The 24,329-nt window shown below is 39.8% G+C and overlaps 1 protein-coding gene across 3 annotated transcripts in view; it reads left to right on the top strand.

The window, feature by feature from the left end:
• cul4b (cullin 4B) overlaps window positions 1–24,329 on the top strand; it is a 71,972-nt gene that overhangs the window by 42,989 nt on the left and 4,654 nt on the right. For all 3 annotated transcript variants that reach the window (XM_068047434.1, XM_068047433.1, XM_068047432.1), the window contains 7 exons: window positions 2,176–2,368; window positions 9,176–9,280; window positions 10,055–10,165; window positions 16,374–16,459; window positions 19,142–19,249; window positions 21,457–21,570; window positions 23,663–23,768. In XM_068047434.1, the coding sequence (XP_067903535.1) occupies window positions 2,176–2,368; window positions 9,176–9,280; window positions 10,055–10,165; window positions 16,374–16,459; window positions 19,142–19,249; window positions 21,457–21,570; window positions 23,663–23,768 (823 nt within the window). The remainder of the gene's footprint in view (window positions 1–2,175; window positions 2,369–9,175; window positions 9,281–10,054; window positions 10,166–16,373; window positions 16,460–19,141; window positions 19,250–21,456; window positions 21,571–23,662; window positions 23,769–24,329) is intronic.

The following is a 24,329-nucleotide window of genomic DNA, read 5'->3' on the forward strand; positions in this document are numbered from 1 at the left end:
ACGAGTGGTTGGGTTAACAGGACTTAGTGTGGAGTAGAATGCAAATGAGATGTTTTTGGAGGATGGGAGGCTGGCCAGGAGAGCATTGGAGTAGTTGAGTCTGGAGGTGAAAAAGGCAAAGATGCATGATGGGTTAAGGTAGATGTAGTGGTGGGTGATGTTACGGAGGTGGAAATTGGTGCTCTTTGTAATGGTTAGGATATGGGATTTGAAGCTCATGGATGGTTACATAAAATAGCACAGTAGCGAAAGGAGTTCCGGAAGGCTATTATATTGAAGATGGGGTTTTGAGAAGGAGGTAGAGACCGCCTCATAGATCTGTGGACGAAGACTGGACAGTTGTTGAACAGATAGTGGTACTACCTAAATATCACCAAGAATTATTCAGGTTAGAACATGATATTCTTCTAGCAGGGCACAGGGGGATTCGGAAGACCAAATCACGAATAAGTCAGCATTATTACTGGCCAGGCCTTACAAAGGATGTAAAGCAATGTTGTCTGACATGCCATACATGCCAAATGGTGGGAAAACCGCAACCTACCATAAAACCGGCACCACTAATATATGGGCCCCGGAAATGCAGAAGGTGTTAGTTTTGGCAGGCATCAAGATCGGCGCAGGCTTGGAGGGCCGAATGGCCTGTTCCTGTACTGTACTGTTCTTTGTTCTTTGGATCCAATAGGACTCTTGGGTTGCGAGCAGTCTCATTCAACCTGAGACAACCGCTGGGAGGGGAATAGAATTGGTGCCTTTCTTAATCATTCTTCTCTTCCCTTCTCCCCTTTTCCTCTCGCCTCCCTTCCTGAATGTTCTGTACCCTTGTAAGTTATATTCACTTCCATCAGCCTTCTCCATAATTATGTCTTCATAATTACTGGTAACCATCAATGGCTTCAGTTTAACCACTTGATTTTGAATGGTGACTGCCTATACAGTGCACCTAATGTGCATCCCTAACCATTGTCTGGTTAATGTTATGCTGTCTGTGGTGCTGTATTCTGGATTTCTTCTGATTGTTCTCCAGATTCCAATTTAACTTCATCCCTGACCCATCTAGTTAAACATAACCTGAGGTTATTTCTATGTTTGTTACAGGTCTGCTAGTGCCACCCCTATAAAGATGGAGCCCATCACCCCTTTGTTTATCTTGCACCATTTAGCGAGTCAGTTATTTCCCTCTTCAACTTTCCCATTTGTCTCAACTCCTTTGCTTAGCACTGGAAGTATACCTGAGACACAGTCTCATTTCATCTGTCTATCTGATAACAGTGAGTGAACTCAAAATAATTGATTTCAGCTATAGCTGTGAGGAGAGACTGGAGAATTTATTTTCCACTGGATTAGAAAAGATTACGGTACGATCTGATTGAATTCAAACTTATAAAAGGTTTTGATAAGGTCTGTGCAGGAAACTAAATCTACTGGTTGGTGATTCAATAACTGGAGGACATAAACTTTAAGATTATTAAAAGAACGAAGGGAGAGATTTGGATTTTTTTCCCAGAGGTTTGTTAGGACATGGAATATCTTACCAGAAACAGTGATGGAAATAGAATCTGTAGCAGCTTTCGGAAGGGACGTGGGTAAATATTTGGAATTAAAAAAAAAAAGAATGGCATGCTCACCCTGCCCAGTTTATTATGTCTCCTATGAGTCTGTGTAGTCATGTTGATAACAGTCATGGAGCAATTAGTCCTGACTAAAGGAGAACAGCGGAGCTGTGGATATTTTGAGATGTGATTTAGTCAGGGGGAGAAACTGCTCCAATGACCTTGTTAGAAGATCTGGGCAGTTGAAGTGATTTTCTTGAGTCATGCTAGGTCCCTGCTATTTATTGCTATTCACTGACCCCTGCTGAAAAGAGAATGTGATCAAATTTCCACTAGTTCAGTAGACTTGACATTTGATGTTGTGGCTCTTGCCTGAACAATGGTTACTTCAAAGTATTGGAGGGATACAGGGAATAGTACCCTGGCAAGAATTTACACGTTGAAGCAAGGAAAATTGGGAGGGGCTCGTAACTCTTGAAAATATAATTGAGGCTGTGTACTATATTTAAATCCCTGATGGCTGCAGTCAGTTATTTTTCACTGCTAAATTGTGTAGTCATGTAAGTATTTCTAATTATTAGTTTTCCTCAGAATTTAGATTAAAGTTGTTTTTATTCCGCAGACCTTTGGCAGTACAATAGTAATTAATCCTGAAAAAGATAAAACAATGGTTCAAGAACTGCTAGATTTCAAGGACAAAGTGGATCACGTAGTAGATGTCTGCTTCCTGAAGAATGAAAAATTTGTCAATGCAATGAAAGAAGCCTTTGAAACCTTCATAAACAAACGACCTAATAAACCAGCTGAACTAATAGGTATGGATAACAATTTTTGGTAGAAATTAGTAGAGAATTATGCCAACTGATAATTGAGAAGTTCTCTTAACAAATGACAATTAAACTGAGTAACCTGAACTTGTTTATTTTACAACAGTTAGCCTTTCCATTGAAGGAACGTGGCTACACTTCAGCAGAATAGTGGATTGCGCAACATGGGGTGTAAAATGCGTGTCCTCCTAAAACAATGGATTATCCAGCATACCATAAAAAATATCCTAGCTATCATAAGTAATATAGAACTGGTGCATCTAGCATGAATTTCCTGTTTTACACTTTGTGGCATACTTAATGTCGTGCTTAAAAAGAAAGCATAAAGAATCAAAGGCATTCATTTGACCAAGAGCCAGAGTATATGTAACCTCTGATTCAAGAACAATTAAACTCTGATCTCACTCCGTGTTTACTTAACATTAAATTTTGTAGTCTCAAAGGCATACACTGCTTTAGCTTAATAGCTGAATAATTCTGGTATGACATGGACTTATAAGAGTATCAAGTGACTCACTTGAGTTGGAGTATGTGCTATTTTGTCTTTTCCAACATATAATATTTTAAAGAGAGCTAAATTACAACAATTGAATACGTCAAGCTCATTTTTATTGTGCCAGTGGATTTTGCCTTCTGCAGATTTCGTGAGTTGGAGGATTCAAACTGTTTCCTTAATCTGTCACTCTTTTTCCCGCCCCATTGCACCTTCTCTTGCTCTACTGTGCTGCTTTTTCCCCCCATCTTCCACTGTATCTTGTTGGTCTGTGACTTAACTGCCCATACAGGTGCAAGGGGTCAAATAATGTCCTCTTTTACTGTAAAATTCTTTGATTCTGTCTCGTTGTTTCTGCCCTTGGCCTTTTATACATCTTTGCCTCACCATTGGCTGTTGTGCCTTTAGCAGTCTGGGCCCTACACTCTGGAATTCCTTTCCTCATCACGACCCTCTCCTCCTTTAAGACCTTCCTTAAAACTCAACTGTTTGGTCAAACTTTTGGTCACCCCTCCTATTTTTCCTTTGGCTTGATTTCCTTTTTTGCCTGAGTACACATCTGAAGAGACCACGTCTGCTGACGAGGTCAAAGGCTTTGGTGAGATCAATGAAAGCAATGTAGAGAGGCATCTGTTGTTCACGGCATTTCTCCTGTATCTGACGAAGGGAGAACAGCATGTCAATGGTCGATCTCTCTGCACGAAAGCCACACTGTGCCTCAGGGTAGATGTGCTCGGCCAGCTTCTGGAGCCTGTTCAGAGCGACTCGAGCAAAGACTTTCCCCACTATGCTGAGCAGGGAAATTCCACGGTAGTTGTTGCAGTCACCGCGGTCACCTTTGTTTTTATAGAGGGTGATGATATTGGCATCGCGCATGTCCTGGGGTACTGCTACTAGAAAAGATCGGATGCCCACCAAAGCTACTAAGTATCATCACCTCATTCTATGACAATATGAAAGGCACAATTCAACATGGTGGCTCCTCATAGCCCTTTTCCTATCCTGAGTGGCGTGAAACAGGGCTGTGTTCTCGCACCCACACTTTTTGGGATTTTCTTCTCCTGCTGCTTTCACATGCGTTCAAGTCCTCTGAAGAAGGAATTTTCCTCCACACAAGATCAGGGGACAGGTTGTTCAACCTTGCCTCTCTAAGAGCGAAGTCCAAAGTACGGAAAGTCCTCATCAGGGAACTCCTCTTTGCTGACGATGCTGCTTTAACATCTCACACTGAAGAGTGCCTGCAGAGTCTCATCGACAGGTTTGCGGCTGCCTGCAATGAATTTGGCCTAACCATCAGCCTCAAGAAAACGAACATCATGGAGCAGGACGTCCGAAATGCTCCATCCATCAATATTGGCGACCGCGCTCTGGAAGTGGTTCAAGAGTTCACCTACCTAGGCTCAACTATCACCAGTAACCTGTCTCTAGATGCAGAAATCAACAAGCGCATGGGTAAGGCTTCCACTGCTATGTCCAGACTGGCCAAGAGAGTGTGGGAAAATGGCGCACTGACACGGAACACAAAAGTCCGAGTGTATCAGGCCTGTGTCCTCAGTACCTTGCTCTACGGCAGCGAGGCCTGGACAACGTATGCCAGCCAAGAGCGACGTCTCAATTCATTCCATCTTCGCTGCCTCCGGAGAATACTTGGCATCAGGTGGCAGGACCGTATCTCCAACACAGAAGTCCTCGAAGCGGCCAATATCCCCAGCTTGTACACACTACTAAGTCAGCGGCGCTTGAGATGGCTTGGCCATGTGAGCCGCATGGAAGATGGCAGGATCCCCAAAGACACATTGTACAGCGAGCTCGCCACTGGTATCAGACCCACCGGCCGTCCACGTCTCCGCTTTAAAGACGTCTGCAAACGCGACATGAAATCCTGTGACATTGATCACAAGTCAGTTGTCAGCGTTCGCCAGAGCTGGTGGGCAGCCATAAAGACAGGGCTAAAATGTGACGCGTCGAAGAGACTTAGTAGTTGGCAGGAAAAAAGACAGAGGCGCAAGGGGAGAGCCAACTGTGCAACAGCCCCGACAAACAAATTTCTCTGCAGCAGCTGTGGAAGAGCCTGTCACTCTAGAATTGGCCTTTATAGCCACTCCAGGCGCTGCTTCACAAACCACTGACCACCTCCAGGCACGTATCCATTGTCTCTCGAGATAAGGAGGCCCAAAAGAACATCTGAAGAACCTTGGGTGTTTTTCTGTGTTAAAGGAGCAATCGAAATACAAATTGTTTTATGACATTTGGCTGCTGTAAGAGTAGCTCTTTTGCTGTTTGAGCTGGTTATCTTCAGAATTGTATTTCTTTAACATCTGTGTAATATTTGATTTGCATTGTTTAATACTTTCACTGTATAATTGTGAATTTGAGTGATTACCTTGTCTGAAGGAGTGGGTAATGGAGGGCATGAACCTTTTGTGACCTGATGGCTGCAGAGTCTTTTCTGGTATGGTGTTTTATGGTCTTGTCTGGTCTTTTAGGTTTTTACTTGCTGGATGTTCCTTTATCCAGTTTCTGTTTGTGCTTTGTCTGGCTTTAATGGCCATGTTTATCTTGGAAGTGCTTTTGATAGATTTGGTGCATAGATTTGAAGCACTTTTGTGTAGTGCCTGCCTGTTGCTTGTTGCAATTCAGTTGGATGAAATACTGAAGGACAACTTTAGTCGTGCCAGAAAGCCCATCATGTATAAGACTGTAGAAGATTCTGAGGCCTGTAAGATTCTAAATATAGACCATTGGTTCTATACAGCTGCATGATTAAGGGTGAGGAGCACTATACATAATATAAAATAGTGGGTGTTACACCTCATAGCTGCCTATAAATGAGGCAGTTGCAGCCCTGAGTAAATTTCTGGTTCCAGTCAGAAGAAACCAGCAAGAAATTGATTTTAAGAGCAAAATACTGATGATGCTGGAACTCTGAAATGAGAACAGAAAGTGCCGGAAATATTCAGCAGGTCTAGCAGCATCTGTCATCTCAGATGCTGCCAGACCTGCTCAGAAATTGATTTTGTTTGCAGTTAAATATTTGGTAACTTAATTAAGTGATTATTTGAGCCTGTGACATTTTTGTTGTATGAATGTGAACACTCGGGACAAAATAATGCCCCGAAGTGTGACACTTTAGAGGTTTAATGTCTTTAAAAGATGGAACGTGATGGTTGCTTGCTGGATGCGAGTTCTAACTGCATATTCAGATGTTCTTCATTGAGTAGTAGACGTTATTTCAGAACTTCGAACACAGGTTCCATACAATGTTTGCAGGAATTACCTACACAGAAACATTTCAAGATTGGTGCCCTATACAGTACATTTAGTTTCAGTTTCAGAAAATAAACATGTAAAAAGAGTTGGAACATTTTTAAAACTTGCCACTTGATTGATTTGACAATTGGCCCCAAATCTCAGTTTTTGAATTGAATGGACTTCAGTTAGGCCTGAAGAACAGTTCTGAAGAAGGGTCACTGACCTGAAATGTTAACTCTGCTTCTCTCTCCACTGATGCTGTCAGACCTGCTGAGTATTTCCAGCATTTCGTGTTTTTATTTTAGATAGGCCTGGTTGGTTTGTCTGCCAAAAACACACTATCTCAGCTAATGAACAAAAAAATAATAATTTTGACAAGTTGTCAAAGGACTGTGGTGCTTATGGGACAGTGCAAAACCACTACCTACAAAAGAAAGGTTGGGGGTGGCGGGTGCAGTAAAGAGATTTTTTTAAAATCTAATGTGTAAAGATGTTATTAACAGTAGATAAGGGTCATGCAGTAAATATAATATATTTTGGATTTTCAAAAGCCCTTCGATAAGGTGCTGCGTAGTATGGCTTAAGGTCAGGGCACGTGGAGTCGGAGAATACATAGCAAGCTGGCTAGAAAACAAAGCAGGAGTTAAGGTTAGCTACTCAGTCTGGCAAAAGGTGGGAAGTGATGTTGCACAGGGATTAGTGCTGGGACTGCTGAACTTCACAATTTACATTAATGATTTGGTCTTGCGATTTGGAAGTACAATTTCAGAATTTGCAGACAACACTAAATTGAAGGGTTTTGTCAATGCAAAGGAAGAATGTGGCAAAGTAGAATATGACATTAATAAACTTGCAGAATGAGTATGTAATTGGTAGATTAATTTCATGATAGATAAGTGCGAGGTGGTGCCTTTTGTTGAGAATTAAGTGGCCAGATACTGCTTGGATGATAGTCTAAATGGGGTGGAGGTGCAAAGGGATCCAGGGATGCAGAGAGACAAATCACTAAAAATGGTGACACAGATTAATAAGGCCACTTAAAAGGAAACCAAGAACTGAGGTTCATTTCCAGAGCAGTAGTTCTCAAATTGCAGTCCATGGATTCCTAGGGCACCATAGAACCTTTCCAGGGGGTCCCCAAAATAATCTGTCTAGCAGGCGAGAGAGAGGAACACAAGGAGGAAAAAGGTAAAGAAGAACAGAAAGGCCAGCTACCGCTCTGTAAAAGTGAACAGTAGTTAGTGTTAAAGTCTTGCATTTACTTCTGGCAGGAAATGGGTGGCCAACTGCTGCTGTGATACCTGGGTGCATTCAGTTTGGACTCATGCAGTGTGCATGTACCATAATAATGCTGCCTGGCCTGCTGAGTATTTCCAGCATTTTCTGTTCATATTAATCTCATTAGTTTGATTCTTGAAATCGTGGAAGTGCTGTCATTTGGACTTAAATCTTCAACCACATTGCAATAATGTAAATTCCTTGCATGATTAAATAACACTGAGAAACTGGGCTGGGTTTGCACAGGTCTGTAAAATATTGCCGAAAATGTCATGTTGAAATGAGTAATGGAATTGGAGGAAAGGAAACTTGTCAATTTATGGGACTTTTGTTTTATAAACAATTAAAATAGTCACCTGTTTTAAGCCTGTTAAGCATCTAAATATGGTGTGACTACTGTTAATACTGATCTGACCTGTAGCTGTTTCTATTGGATGTGATTTGTGAACTCTTTATGTATGCCATGAACAGATAATCTTTAACCATATTAAAAGCAGTTCAGTTGGCATCCACTAGAATACTAGGAATCACAATTATCCTTTATCTCTGGTTTGTCTGGTGTGTCTCATTGCTGTCTACATCAGTGAAATAGTCCTCAAATTGCTACTGTAAGTAATTTACTGTTTTCTTAAAAGCATTATTAAAACACTCTTTACATGTAGTGCTTTTGTATTATAAGTATTATATGGTGTTCTAATTTAGATTGGGGGTCCATGATTACTGATCCATTTGAAAAGGAGTCCTTCAGCCAAAAAAGTTTGAGAACCACTGTTCTAGAGAGTGCACAGTGGCGCAGTGGTTAGCACCGCAGCCTCACAGCTCCAGGGACCCGGGCTCAATTCTAGGTACTGCCTGTGCGGAGTTTGCAAGTTCTCCCTATGACCGCATGGGTTTTCGCCGGGTGCTCCGGTTTCCTCCCACCGCCAAAGACTTGCAGGTGGTAAATTGTCCATTGTAAATTGCCCCTAGTGTAGATAGGTGGTAGGGAATATGGGATTACTGTAGGGTTAGTATAAATGGGTGGTTCTTGGTCGGCACGGACTCGGTGGGCCGAAGGGCCTGTTTCAGTGCTGTATCTCTAAATAAATAAATAAAAATAGAGAAGTTACATGAAACACAGAACATTGGTTACACTGCACTTGGTGTACTTTGCACAGTTCTGATCTTTGTATTATGAAATGGATATCATGTCATTGGAAAAGGTGCAAAAAAGATTCACTGGGATGATATTTGACTGAGAGGATATTCTTATCAGGGAAGGCTGAACAGACTGGGGCTCTTTTCTTTAGAGAAGAAAAGGCTGTGGCGTGACCTGATCGAGGCTTTTAAAATTCTGAAAGGGTTTGATGGGAGTCGATGTAGAAAAGATGTTTCCAATTGTGGGAGAGTCCAAAACTAGAGGTTGTAAGTATAAGATAGTCACAAATAAATTCAATAAGGAATTCAGGAAAAACTTCTTTGCCCGAAGAGTGGTCAGATGTGGAACACGCTACCACGAGGAGTAGTTGAGGTAAATAACATAAATGCGTTTAAGTATAAGCTAAATAAGCACGAGAGGGAGAAAGGAAGGGAAAGTTATGCTGGTCAGCTTAGAAAAGGAGGCTAGTGTGGAACATAAATACTGGCGTAGACTAGTTGGGTTTAATGGGCTGTTTCTGTGCTGTGGACTCGATGTTAAAAAAAAAAAAAAATCCCAGATTCAAAATGTAGCTTAACATTGAAGATTAGGCACGAAAACAGCCTGTAAAGAGGTGTGTGCTTTTCTGTTTCAGCCAAATATGTAGATTCGAAGCTTCGAGCTGGCAACAAAGAGGCTACTGACGAAGAGCTTGAGAAGATGTTGGACAAAATTATGATAATATTTAGGTTCATTTACGGTATGTGTGAAAATAGTATTAATTTTTAAAAATAACCTCCTATTTGTGACAAAATTAATTGTGCAGCCCACTATTGACCCAGTATGTAAAAGTACAGCCTGATACACCAAAGAGCCATTTAGATCAGAAATGAACAAGCTTCATGCCCATAGCTAATCTCAACCAGGCAGCAGCTCGATGCTACAGAGATCCTGCATCTATTTGCTACTCAGTGACCTCATTGGAAAGATTCTGTGTGTTAAGAATGAGGTTGTGTTGTCTTTACTTCAGCCCTCTCCCGCCTCCCCAGAGCAGTTGAGTTGTCTGCCAGCATGTACTGTCCTGTACATGATGATTGGTCACTTGGGTGAGGTATCATGGCATGATTGCTGTGGAAGTGATACCCAGCAAGGAATCAAATGTCTTAAGGAGGAAAGAAATTGATGGTGAAGGTATGAGAGGAGGAATAGATTCAAGCATCTGTTATCTAAAATGTTCTCCCAGTATTCGCATCGAGTGTCATTCAAGATGTGAAATTTTATGCTTTAATTCCCAGTCAGATATAATCATCTAGTTTGGCAACAAAATGCTTATTTTCATTTATCATTGTAAAATATGTCATTTGAAAGAAACATGTTTAGTATAATGTGATTGAGGGCACTTTTGTTAGCTAGGAACTATAGTATAATTTTGTTAGGATTCCAAATTCTAGTTTGGAAGGGGATAGAGGCCTTTAAATTCTTTCTGTTTATATGTAGTTGACTAAGTTTTTTTACTTTTTTAAAAACAACACAGGAAAAGACGTATTTGAGGCTTTTTACAAGAAGGATTTGGCAAAGCGACTATTGGTAGGAAAGAGTGCATCAGTAGATGCAGAAAAATCAATGCTGTCCAAATTAAAACACGGTAAGTTTGCTTGAATTAAAAGTTTGAGTTATAGAGTACATACTGCAGTTCCTCATCCGTTATTTTTATGATATATTAAGTTTTTATATATTGTTAAGGATTCCAGTTCTGTTCACAATTAGTTTGTTTTCAAAAATATTTTTAGCAATCAGAAGAACTTCTAACCTTACAGTTCACAATCTAATATGGAAAAAGTTTGTTATTGAAGCAAAAGTATGTCAAAATGAATAGCAGAATGTGTTTCATTGCGTTCTGCTTCAGTTGCTTGTAAACTGCCAGTCATTTGAAACCTTATTATTGTGCTGTGGCCACCTCACGGGCCAACATAAAGAGGCTTTTTCTTGATTCTAAGTGCAAGGATAAATCTGTGTGCTTTTACTAAGTGTCAATGTTCTGCACTCAAAGCTGCCCTCACCTTTTATGTTGGTTACCCACATTTGTTGCTGTGCTACTTTTGTCCTAATTCACTCGCATATGAAGGATAACATATGAATTCCATTGCTATAGTATTATTGTTGTTCAGTCTAGGTTGTCCATCACATGGAAAAGCCCCTGCCTTTAATTTTGTTACGGACATCCTCAAGCTTCATTTTTTTTCCTTGTGTGTGTAATTCTTCTTTCTCACTCAATCTCTGCTGTGTTTACCAGAGAACTGAGGAAGCAACTCAAAGCAAAGTTTTGTGCAGTAATACATTGTTCCAGAAAACTATCTTGAATACATTTCAGGAACTTATTGTATTTAGACCATTCACTCATGTTAACCCACTATTTTTTTCCCCTTTCTCTCCTGGTGGAGTTGGTTTTTACTGGCTTTCAGTTCTGTGACAGCTGACAGCCCTACGTTGTGTCATTAAAATAACCATTTCTCACATGAGTCTAGGTGGTGCCTGTTATGAGGCTACTCAAACATGGGAGACAACACAGCCAAGCCTGATGCTATCCTCACGTGATGTTCATACATCTGGGGCAGGGATCATTGCGCAATGATCAGCAGTCAGAACCCCAGCTGGCTTTTTCCCCCTCTAAACCAGGGATGCTGAGGCCAATTATGATGATGCTACCAGGGATTAAAGCTAGGATATACATGTTCTGTTTGGCTCAGCTCCTTTCTGGATCAATTCACTAAACCATTAGCAGACACCAACGAAACAGTTCACTCAGTTCCAGGCATGCTTTGGTGTGCTGTGTTTAGACGCCTACTGTAGAGAATTACAGACACAAACATATAGATATGTAGCATTATTGCTGTCAATATTTTTTTTAAAAAAAGCAAGCAAGATGCCCAGTAACACTGTTACTTCGATATCACTAAAGTGGCTTACTTAAGATCATTTTTATTGAGATGTAATGTTTATACCTGGTACAATAATATTGGATAGGCGGAGATGTGAGTTTGAATCCAAGCCGTGATTCTCCTTTACTATTTTCTCACAGGGCAGTGGCTTGAGATGCCTCAGTTTTGTTGCCACACAAATTGATAGATAATGCAAAAACTGTTTCAATTTTGTTCTTTAAGCCCAGAATGGCTTTCGGTTACCTTCAGTGAAATGAAATAATTGAGCCTTGGATCACATTTCTGTTTCAATTAACCTATTTTGTTCATTGGCATTCAGGTTTTATTTTCTGAACTTTTAGTATTTAATGCTTTGAAAATTATTTTCACTTTGTATTTCTTTTTTGCAATAATGATGTCTTCAACATTAAACTAATCCAGTATAAACACCGGAATAGGCAGATTGTATCCCATAGAGCAGACTGACATCAAGTAATAATTAGCTCACTCAATAGGAAGAGCTTACTAACATTCCTGTTAGAAGTCCATTGCGTATTACGATACTCTGCAGGATAGCCTCCACGTACCAGGATTTAATAATGAAAGTTAATGAAATCTTTGCAGTAGATCTGTTAAAATTGAAGTTGGATGCAAATGATTGAAATCCGGTCAAATTCTCAAATGTCCATCAATCTGCCCAACAGCTTGCACAATATTTTATGCTCTCCTGATCAACCAACAAATAAGTACTCCTGATAACCAGTCTTGAAAGGAATTCATATCTATTCAAATTGAATAATAATGTAAAGTCCTGTGCATTGTATTTAGGAGGTCAAGGTCAGATCTTTAAATAAAAATCTACCTCCTTGCAATTCAGTTGCAAATGTTTGATCGTTATTAAGTAATTTCTTGAATATTTTTGAACTCGAGGGGGTTGGATGGCCACCTGAGAGAAATAGACTTGCAGGGCTACAGGAATCAAATCAGGAAGTGGGACTGGCAGCATAGCTCCATGGAGAGCTAGCATGGACCCGATGGGCCGAATGGCCGCCACCTGTGTTGTAAATGACACTGACTCCAAATGCAGTTTCCTTATATTATGACGCTAGGGTGAATGAGTGAAGAAGGGGACTTATTGCAATCTTCTCGAGGGCAACTAGGGATGGGCAATAAATGCTGGTCTTGGTAGGAATACCCATATCCCAAGATAAATGAGTTTAAAAATTGTATATTTTCCTTTTTTTATAAACCTATGCACAGCCTTATGTGAACATTTGTTCCATTAACCCTGCAGTGTGCCAGAGTTTTCTAAACTCATGTATAAGACTATACTAAATTGACCTGCAACCTATTTATTTGGGCTGAAGTGCTAACTCCCACACACATTTTTATCATCCATGAAGTTAAAAATGTGTGTGTTCAAGCCCTTTTGTGGACCATTAACAACAATATTTCACTTGTAACTATGCTCCAATCAGATCTACTTCCATTAATGATAACCCTCTTCCTCATGTGATTTCAACCAACCCTTAATCCATTCTAATAACTGCCCTATAATCCCGTATCATTATTTTTATTTAATAACGGTCTGTGTGCCACTTTATCAAATGTTCTCTCGTAGTCACAATATACATCAACTGGATTATTTTCATGCACTTCTGGTTTTCCAGAAACCATCCTTGATGGTAGCTGCTGTACATTTCAAAGCAGCAGTGCTATTTAAAGCACTGAAATGTTCTTCAATTACCAAATTCTGAGTTTAAAAGAAGCCTTCCATTTAAAAATGCTCTTGTCCAGTTGCTGCTTGTATATTCTTAATTAAAATACTTACTGTAACTTGGCATATTTTTAAACTGTTAAATGCTGCTGACTCACTTCCTTTTTCAGCACTGACTAACTTTGGGGCCACTCACAAGTACTTTTCCAACCGCCCTTTCTAGTTTAATTAATGAAAGGCATATCAAGCGATATCTATTATATGAGCTATCCGGTTATCAAGTCATTTGCTATTTGGCCAAAGAAACTGCATTTGTCACCAGTTTTTAGCCTGTCAGCTGGCACGCAGTTTTTGTTACATTTTTCCCCACCTCCAAATTGGATGATGGGAGCAAGAAGACGAAAGAAAGGCAATTGAAAAAATCTTAAAGTGAAGAGTGTGAAAATTTGGTTGGAATAAATATAAAGCTCTTGCGTTTATCCATTTAGAGATTTATTAATACAAGCCAGTAGCTGCCTCACATTTGATCCCTGGTCTGCACTATGTTAGATGATCCCAGTTAGGGCAACAGTAGAGATGGTGTAGTTGGTGCCTCTGGATTTTGTAGTCAGAATTGCTGTTGTTTCCCATTGCTCATTGCTATGTACTGGCCTCTGCAGGAAGGGTGTTGTACACATTCAACCTGCTGGCAGCCATGGGCCAGAATTTTACGTGGCAGTGGAGGCCCCGTCCACTGGCTTAAAAGTCAGGGGCGAGCCCGCCTCTGCCGGGCCTGGTAGCCACATTGCTACTATACATGGCCCAGGCCCCTAATTGGCCTCAGGCGGGACTTCTGCTTTACTGAGGCAGGGGGTCCTGCCTTCAGGAGCTGTATGTCCTCTAATTGGCCAGCAGCGGCTCAGTCACTGCACTCAGCGTGAGGAGCTAGAGGGACGTCAGCCTTCATAAAGGTGAGGGACCTTACCAAGGACAATTGGCTGCGTCCCGGCAAGTGGGGGCTGTCGTTCAGGCAGGCAGGGGGAGGTGCTCCATCAAGGGCAGCTTGTGCTGCTGGGGGGGCACTCTGGGGCACAGGGTGCCCTATCAGGAGCCCCCAGAGCTTGCAAGGAGGCTACCTAGTATTACCAGGCGGCCTCCTCAGGTGCTGAAATTCCCAGACATCACTGGTATTTTACCAGTGGCAGTGGGAGGAGGCCTTTAAGTGGCAAGTAATTGGCCATTTATGGGCCTCACTTGGCTCGGGGCAGGCAGGCCGTTTTCAACCTCCCCAGCTGCTGGTAAAATGGCAGCAGGGCAGGTAGGCGACGGGAACAGCAGCCCCCCCACCAACTCGGTTTTAAGGTCTATTTCGGTAGTGTTGCTGTTTTGGAAGCAACCTGCAAAATGGATGCAAATTGCACCACTTTTGAATTTTTTTTGACTTGAGTTTGTGCTCAAATTCATTTGCATATCGCTGAGCACAATACCTGGCATGAACCAGGACAGTTGGGTAGCATTTTAAAATGTAACCTTTTTTTAAAACGTGTTTGTTTTTAAAAGTATTTAATATATTTGCATGATAACCAGGAACTGTTTGATTAAGAAGTCTGAAAATGGGTTTATCACAAAAAATACTTTCAATCCGCTACCTGTGGGGGACACTATTTTCAATTACTGAAAAGCACTTTTTAAAATATGTGGAACCATTACCTGCTGTATATTGGAGTACAGTAGTCATTTTATTTTGTAACTTAAAACAAAAATTAGATTTGGAAGCTTTTAAAACATTCCTATTTTGTCCTGACACTCAAACGAAGCAGTTTTTAATTTTCAGAGTCTCCTCAAAGGCCTGCAAATGAGTGCATTTAGTGAAACTCCCTATGGGGGTTCATTTTGCCAGTTAATGGTCCAAGTTCTGTGGGAGGGAGGGGCCTGCTTTTAGTGCACATTTTCTAAACTAGCACAAAAGATCATGGCAGTTCGAGCTTTACTGAAAGTAATTCATGTTATGAATGCTGGACTTTGTAACGTGTTTTTTTTCAGTTTAAAATGGAATCTGGAAGATCAGGTGACCTCACATCCAGTCTGTTGAAGGACAAGACAGATCAAGACTTTTTTTGAAAATGAGAGACTGCAGGGGTAACACCTGAAGAACATTGTGTTTCACCCTCCCAAACTTTCAGTTCGTAAAACAAGGAGTAAATGATTTTGAAGATGCAGTTGTATCGGGCAGTTGCTAACACCTGGAAATAATGGAAGGCCCAGGATCTGAAACCAGATTTCTTTGGGTATTGGAACAGGACAATGAGCTATTGACTTTTGAGTCAAGATAAATTTAACAGATTTTCTGAAGGCAGGTAGGCTGTAAGAGAGGAAACCAGATGTTTTGGCCTCACAGCAAGTTGCAAGAAGGGAATCTAGCAGTTGCAGCCTGAGAGCAGGCTGTAAGGAGGACAACCAGCAGTTGCAGCCTTGAGAGAGAGAGAGAGGGAACGCCTACTCTTGGAAGCTTGATACAGTGAAAGGCTGCGAAGACTTGAACCTATTTTGAAAGTTGAAGCTTGCAGAGAAGTAGAAGACCGTCAGGATCTCCAGGAATCGCCTTATTCATGGACATCCAGGTCGGAAGTGCTCAGAGAAGTGATTGAAGAGGACATTGATTTTTGAAAGGTCTGGGCCATCCAACCCATTGCTACCGGGAGGAGTTTGGAACTTTGAACTGCAAAGGATTTTGCCAGCAAAAACGACTGTTTAACGTCTAAGTGTGGTGTGAAGTTTTCAAGTATTTTAATAACTTAAACAAAATACCTTTCTTTGTAATCTGGGTATCAGCAACTTACAAAGTACTATTTGGTGAAAACTTGTCGTGTAATTCTTTAAATTGGTCTGGGGTTTCATATCGCGTATTTCAACATTAAAGGTCTCTCTGAGGTCGTAACAATTTATGCTTTAAATTCCGTGATCAGTTGTGCTGTTTGTCAATTTTGGCTGAATTATGCCTTTACAATTAGTGCAACCAAGTAAAAACTCAAGACCATTATCTATTATGGAAGTCATCACACTATAGATTGCCCCCATCAAGAAATTGTCAAATTTATTGCTGCACTTAAAAGAATAGATGCTAATTGCTTTCAGAGCAAAGTACTGTGGATACTGGAAGTCTGAAATAAAAACAAAAAATGCTGGACTTGCTCAGCTGTTGGGTTAGATATAGTAATGTCCATGGTTTTGTTTTTAAGAATGTGGAGCTGCATTCACCAGCAAACTGGAAGGAATGTTTAGAGACATGGAGCTCTCGAAAGATATTATGATCCAGTTTAAACAGGTATCGTTTTTTATGTTATATGGATCAAGTGGTACTAGTATATGTGTATTTTAATGTTACAATACTGTTTCTTGTGATTGCTAACAATATATAGGGATTTTTAAAAGTTTATTCATGTATTTTGCCTTCTCAGTGGCCGAGGGGATTCTATATGATTAGATTATTAATTAGTCCATTTCCTTCCTTCAGTCTATTAAAGGTCCAAATGTGGCACTTGCTCAATACTGTTCCTTGCAATGTTGAGGTCTCTCTTTCACTCCCTCACTCTCTTTCCTTCTATTCCACCCACTTTTCCCTACTTTCTCACTTTTCTCTTGTTCTTGTCTCAATTGTAACAAGAATACTACAGGTAGAATTTGAAAGGTTAAAGATATGACAGAAAGCTCAATCGTTCTACAAATGGGAGCTGCCTGCCTATATATGGAAAAGCTTGCGCATCTTTATAAACTTACAAAGATCTACATTTCCAAATTTGATTTTGCATTTGTTAACTTCTTTATAATGCGGTATAGGCAGTTATACAAGTTTATGGAGTACTTGGCTTTGTAAACCGAGGCATTGAATGCACAAAAAGGGAAGCCATGTCAATTAAACCTTTACAGATCACTGGTTCAGCCTTATCTGGAGTATTGTGTGCAATTCTGTGTACCATACTTAAGGAAGGCTGTCAAGGCATTTGAAAAGGTATAGAGGAGGTGTAGCAGGATGATACCAATGATGAGGGACTTGAGTTAGCTGGAGAGATTGAAGGGCCTAGAATTTTCCTTACAGCAGTGAAGATTAAAGGGAGACCTAACAGTCATTCAAAATTATGAGGGCTTTTAATAGAGCAGGAAGGGAAAAATTCTATTTCCTCTGGCAAGTGGATTAATAATCAGAGGTCATAGATTTAATATAATTGGCAAAAGAACTAGAGGTGAAATGAGAAATTGATTCACACAGAAGATTATGATGATCTGGAATGCACTTCCTGAAAAGGTGGTGCAATCAGATTCCATAGGAACTTTCAAAAGACAATTGGATGTGCATTTGAAGAGAACTAATTTGCAGGGTTGTAGGGAGAAAGCTGAGTGTGGGATTAAATTTGGCAGCTTTTTCAAAGAGCTGGCACAGGCGCGATGAATGGAATAGCTATAAGGTTCTGTGATTCTCGTCCAAACTCATCTTTAAACTAATTTTTAACTGTTTTCCTCCCCATCTCTTTTTTTCCCCTCACTGTTCTTCCTGTTATATTTAAGTTTCCTCCCTTTCTTACAACCATCATTAACACTGAGAAGGTCAAGTTAAGTTTCCATTTTCTGGCAGTAGGGAAGCAGTTACATATATACATAGTATATACATATTTTATATATAGCTTTTCCTCCCTTCACATATGACCTTGCATAGAATTGGGAGTTCTGTTACTTACAGAAAGGGTTTTTTGAACTATTTATATGCACATCTTAAGCTGTCTCCATATTAGCCCAAATTATTTTTACTGTGCGTGCTCATTTTGTGTTTAATATATTTTAGGAAAAACCGCCTACTGCTGGCATAGATTGTTGTATTATCCATTTCTTCCACACCCCTTTAAAATAAATCCTTAAAAATTAGGACCCCATACACTTGAAAAAAAAATCTGTTAATATGTGTTAATGTTGGGTGAGATTGTGTATTCCTTTTGATAATATAAACATGACTATTGGAGGGACCACAGATTAATTGGCAGTGTTGTCACTAGACTTAATTAGCACATTGGTGCCAGTACTTTAAAGGAGAGGTTACCCTAGAGACAACAAGCTTAAAAGCTGTGCAATAGAATTTTTGTGTGATACTCTTAATTCATTGATGTTAGAATTCAGGCTTCTATGATCTAAAACTTGCAACATCCGTGCAATGAATGGAAGTAGAATGCACCAGAAGATGCGAGTTAAAAAGTTATCATTCACTCCTGTCCCCTCCATTTGGCATACAAGAATGCATTAAGAAACTGGAGGGGTACAATTTTCTTTAAGAAATCAGATTGATACCCATACATTTCAAATTATCTTCATATATTTCTCAATTCAGTAAACTGCAAGAGTTCCTAGTATGCTGTTTATATACGGGCAAATGCCTTCCCTACGTGTTTCTGGCATTGCCTTGGATGCAATCAAAATTGAAACAGTATGGCAAACAGCTATGAGACCTTTATGCACAAAATCCTTGTGACAATGTTGCATGAGTTAGAATGTCAAGACAATTTGTAAGCTTGTCATTACATATTGAATTCTGAGTACTGCTACAGCAATAGCAACAGCTTGCATTTATGTAGTACCTTCAATGTAGTAAAATGTCCCAAAGTGCTTCACAGGACAGTTATCGGATAATATTTGACATTGAACCACATAAGGAGACATTAGGACATGAGCATTTTAATAGAGAAGAGAGGCGGAAAGGTTTAGGGAGGGAATTCCAGTACTTAGGGCCTTGATATTTGAAGGCATGGCTGCTAATGATGAGTTGAAGGAAATTGGAGATGCGTAAGAGGCCAGAATTGGAGTAATGCAAAGTTCTCGAAGGGTTGCAGGGCTGGAGGATGTAACAAAGATGGGGATAGAGATGTTATACGCCGATTATATGCTTTAGATATCTCGCTTGTCTTTGGAGGAAATTTAGGTTTTGATAAACCTTTTAAAGCTTCTCTTACATGTTTTTCCGCAGTACATGCAGAATCAAAATATACCTGGAAACCTTGAGCTAACTGTAAATATCCTCACAATGGGCTACTGGCCAACTTATGTACCTATGGAAGTTCATTTACCCCTGGAGGTTAGTGTGTTATATGTGTAAAATCATCATGAAATTGTAAACTATGATAAAATGAGCCTTTGCATGGGTGTTGCCTTGTGTTGCTGCCAACTACTGTGGTTGGAAGCATGCTTGTATTTGCAGTTTTATACATCTTTTCTATCATGTTTGCCTTGGAGAGTTCCAGTTCCAGGGAGAGAAATACTCAGTGGCAATGGAATCTCTGCATCCTTTGCGGGGTCGTTGCTCATTATGACTTGGTGGTGGATGGCATGGGTGCAACTGAAGAAAATGTATTGTTTAAACAAAGATTTGTTATCAGTGAGGGGGCAGGCAGGTAGAAGAGAGGAGGAAAGTCACAGTTTTCCTGTGGAGATTTCATCTTTGTATTCTATTTTTTGCAAACTGTCATTTCATGGAAGTTCAGTCTAACTGTCCTTACTGTTCTACTCACATTGCACTACTTTGATACTCAAATTACTTTAATGGCTTTGCAGCATATTCACTGCACCAAAAATGGTGCATAAGTTGGTCTTGAAAATAAATTGTATCCATAAGAGTTGATATTGACCTTGTAAGATTAATTTAAAATATATATTAATTTTATTAAAGTGAGGAGGTATTTTTGAATCATGCAGCAAGGTGCCACAGAGTTGGTGAGATATCAGTGCAGTTTGTTTTCAGCTGTGGTATTGAGTTGCTGAGCAGAACGAGATGCTTCACGCGGGTAGTAGAAGAAAACTGAGGCCAAGTTATCATGGCTGCTGTAGTATGTCATGGAAGTCTTTGTATAGTTGCCTCCTTAACTGTACAAGGTGAAGAGACAGGATAATGGGGTCAGGAACTGGAATGCAGTATACCATAAGGAAAGGACAATCCTGTCATACACTTTCCATTAGGGGGTTATAAAATCATGATGAGGAGCACTGTGGTGACTGAGGCCATTGTAATACCAGTTGTTTTCCGAGCTGAAATCAGCTACAACAGTGCAAACTGAGCATTGAATCTGGTACCCCCTGGTTTGGATGACTCAGTTTAACAGTGGTTGTTCAATTACCCACTGTATCATCAGGCATTGACATTTATTAATGACTTCAGTAACAGAATAGAGAGCCATATATTCAAGGTTGCCAGTAACATAGGGATTGATGGCATAATAAGCAGTGTAGACAGGAGCATAAAATTATCAATAGTCATTGATAGATTAAGTGAGTGGGCAAAACTGTGGTCGATGTATTTCAGTGCCACTGAGCATGAGGTCATCCATTTAGACCAAAAAAGCATAGATTCGAGTATTTTCTTAAATGGTGAAAAGCGAGGAACAGTGGAGATCCAAAGAGATTTAGGGGTCCATGTACACAGATCACTAAAATGTACCAGCCAGGTACAAAAATAATCAAAAGGGCTATTGGAATGTGAGCCTAGAGGGATAGATATAAAGGGGAAAAAGTTTTGCTGCAGCTATATAAAGCCCGTGTTGGACCACATTTGGAGTACTGTGGACGTTCTGGGCATGCAACCAGGATATATTGGTCTAGGAAGGAGTGCAGATTCACCAGAATGTTAGCAAGGATCCAAGGGTTAAATTATAAGGAAAGGTTACCAATTGAAAAGAGCAGTCCAGTAGCTTGTCTCAGTGAACATTTTTTGTGTATGAGCCTTAATGGTAAGTGTTGGCATAATATTTGACACTGATGTAAGAGCTAGATCTTATCCTGTTCTTACCTGATGTTTGTGCACAATCTCCTTCCAGCAGAAGTCAGAGAATAGCAATCTAGAATTTTGGTTAGTTTTTCCCTCCCAGATTAACTGTAGCGTCCCAAATGCTCTTATTGTTGAGAGAAGCTTGGTCAACGCAGACCAAAAATCAAACCTGGTACCTTTTGTTTGAATGGCTTACTTGTTCTTTAATGCGCTTTATGGTTGTTCAAGAATGCCTAACGGAACTAAAAAGTGGGTTGATTTGAGTGGTAGTGTGTTGATGTAAAAATGTGAATTTGTTCAAATTTTCAATGTCAAACACATTACAGTGTAAAACTTCTGACTGGAGCTCTTGTGCTTGCTCATGATGAAGGCTAGTCTCCTTGGGTTACATTCATATACCTCGCAACAGCTAAATCAGCAGCATTAAGACATTTGATACATAGCTAGGAGAATAGAAGTAGCTTGAAAAAGGAGGATTTTAAATACTTACCAAAAACACTACTGCTTGTTTTCTTTTTGTGTAGATGGTGAAACTTCAAGAGATTTTCAAGACGTTTTATCTGGGTAAGCACAGCGGTAGAAAGTTGCAGTGGCAATCGACTTTGGGTCATTGTGTATTGAAAGCAGAATTTAAAGAGGTACGTTTCAAAAATTGGATTTGATTATTTCCAATGATACTTAGAAGCTGTAAAATAAAACTTTATAGTTTTAATGAAGTTGTTATTGGGCTAGTTACAACTGAAATAATTATTTTTAAAACTGATTTATTTAATTTAATGAACCTAAAACTCTAAGCGTGCTTATTCTGTGTCAGTTAGGCTCAGTGATATTTCTCCAGATGTCATGATTTCAAGCCACATCAGGATTTAAGCACACAGTTGATGCCAATACTTCACTTGCAGCTTTGGCTGTTCAGTTAGCTTTAAAAGATCACAAGACGCTACTTGAAAGAGAAGGGATGTTCTTCCAGTGTCATCTTATCCCTCGATCAGCACTGCTAAAACAGATTAACTGGTCATTTATCTCATTACTGTTTGTGGGTCCTTGCTATGTGCAAATTGGCTACTATGTTATCTATGTAAGTGATTAAACTCCAAAAGTAATTCATTGGATGTCATGAAGATGTGAAAGGTACTACATAAATGCAAGTTTGTTCAGTGTGAGGCACTTGTGCAATGATTTCGACTCTGAATCAGAATCCAGCCCACAATAATGGAATGAAGGTGTTCTTTTAGTTTTCTCATCAAGGGTCCTCTGTGAAATATGTCTGGACAATCTTAATTCAGTTCCTTGTGAACGAATGCTCCTAGCATAAAACTGCTTCAGGATGGCTGGTGTGGAAAGTTGATTCCTTTCCTACAGGTGCAGTAGAGGGAAACCTGCAGTTAAGCATATTGTCAGGGAAGAGTAGACGTAGGCTTACTTGGTAGCTAACTAACTTAAAAATGCTTGACAGAGCGTTTCTTAAATTTAAGTGTTTCATCCTCATTTTGAACACAAAATTCAAAAAAGTATCATTGCTTAGAATGTTGTATTTGCAACTATCGCTGTTACTTTGTACTGTGCAATATCTGCTAGTTTCAAGGCCCGGACAGTCTGACAGACTTGGGATGCATTTACAGCTGTTTGAACAAGTTCCTTTACACCTACTTTCTCCCCTGTCTCTGACTGTTCAAGTACAACATGATGAATTACTTTCTGCAGGAAGTGAGTTGCGAATTAACAAAAACTAATTTCCTGCAATCCCAGCCAAGTGTTCAAGCATTATGTAGACTATGGACTCTGAACGTATGGATTAAGAATCCAGAAAGAGTGGGGAAAGGGCAGGGGTACAATCACTTGTGTGATTACTCCAGCTGTTGTACTGGATGCGTAATGGATAAGATTTTATAACTTTTTATATTCCTTCACCGGCTTTCTCGTTGTTGGAAAAAGCTGGATAGTCCATGATTCTTCAATTTGTGCTGAGTTAGCTAATCTCAACCAGGATATGATTTCTTGAGGTGAGATTGGCCTCGCCATTTCTGGATTTGGGGAATAAAATATCAGCCATTGTCCTCACTCCTGATCACTGTCCAGTGACCTCTTCTGGAAATGTGTCGGTGTGAACATTGGGTGAGAGCAAGCTTGAGCCTGGCTGTGATGCTTTCTGATATTTGTAGTCTAGACTTGCACATTGTCACTGGATAAAGTGCTGAAAGGGTGTAATCTTATGCCAGTGTGAACCAATGTCTTCAGGAGAAAATTTGAAGTTTTTTTAAATGAAATGCTGTAAAATTCCCCTGATTTCTACTTTCTCACACATCAAAGATAGTAACTTTTTTAATGCCTCCATAATACACTATCTAGCAGAATCATGATATGTTGAGTGTTCTGAACTTTAGAATAAGAGAAAACGTGACTCATTTTAAAGCATGAGATTGCTTTGTATCTTGTCTGAGAGGTAGACCAATCTAGCTGAAAACACTAGTTGAGAAGAATATTCTTCAGGTTATAAATACAGTGTATTATTACATTTGAAGAGATGTAACTGTTTATTAAGTGATCAGGGTCACATTTATGCCTTAATTTTAAAATGTTAAATAGCTTTGAGTTCCTCAGTTTTCTGTATCGAAATGGATGCTGCCAACTTAAAACCATTAAATTTTAATTCCGGTTAGTTGTTGCAATCTTTAATAAAAGAAGCAAGATTATTTTTTTTAAATAATGTGGAATCTGCTTTTATGACAGGGCAAGAAAGAGCTTCAAGTGTCGCTTTTTCAAACTCTGGTACTACTCATGTTTAATGAAGGGGAGGAGTTCAGTTTGGAAGAAATTAAAACTGCTACTGGAATAGGTTTGTGTTCTTTTATTCGTGAATGGGAACTTAGTTGAATGTAGAATTTTACTGATGAATTGGGCCTCAAGTTACATAGCAGTAATATTATAGAACTGAGCAAGATCTTCCAGAGGCTCTTGTTTAAAAAGTGAATGAAACATCAAAGAGGAGAAATACAATGCTGGGTAAGCAAGTTTCAGAAACTTGTATTTAGGAATAGTCAAAATAAGCAACTGTGCTCTAAACTGAAACAAAAATCAAATGATTAAATCATGGAGTAATATATCTGCGTTTCTTGTAAATATCCCTGAAGTATAGGAATTAATGAATTGGCTTAGTATGAGCTGGTTAGATCTCAGCTGAGACAGCTCGTTGAATCACAGCAATTAATCTGAGCAACCCTGAGAATCATAGAACTACAGAAATTTACAGCATGGAAGGAGGTCATTCGGCCCATCTGTCTTCGCCAGCTGACAAGTAGCAATCCAGCCTGATCCCACTTTCCAGCTCTTGGTCTGTAGATTTGTAGTTTATGGCATTTCAAGCGTATATCCAAGTACTTTTTAATTGTTATGAAGC

Source organism: Heterodontus francisci, chromosome 15 (assembly GCF_036365525.1).
Source record: "Heterodontus francisci isolate sHetFra1 chromosome 15, sHetFra1.hap1, whole genome shotgun sequence".
In the NCBI taxonomy this organism is placed as follows: Eukaryota; Metazoa; Chordata; class Chondrichthyes; order Heterodontiformes; family Heterodontidae; genus Heterodontus; species Heterodontus francisci.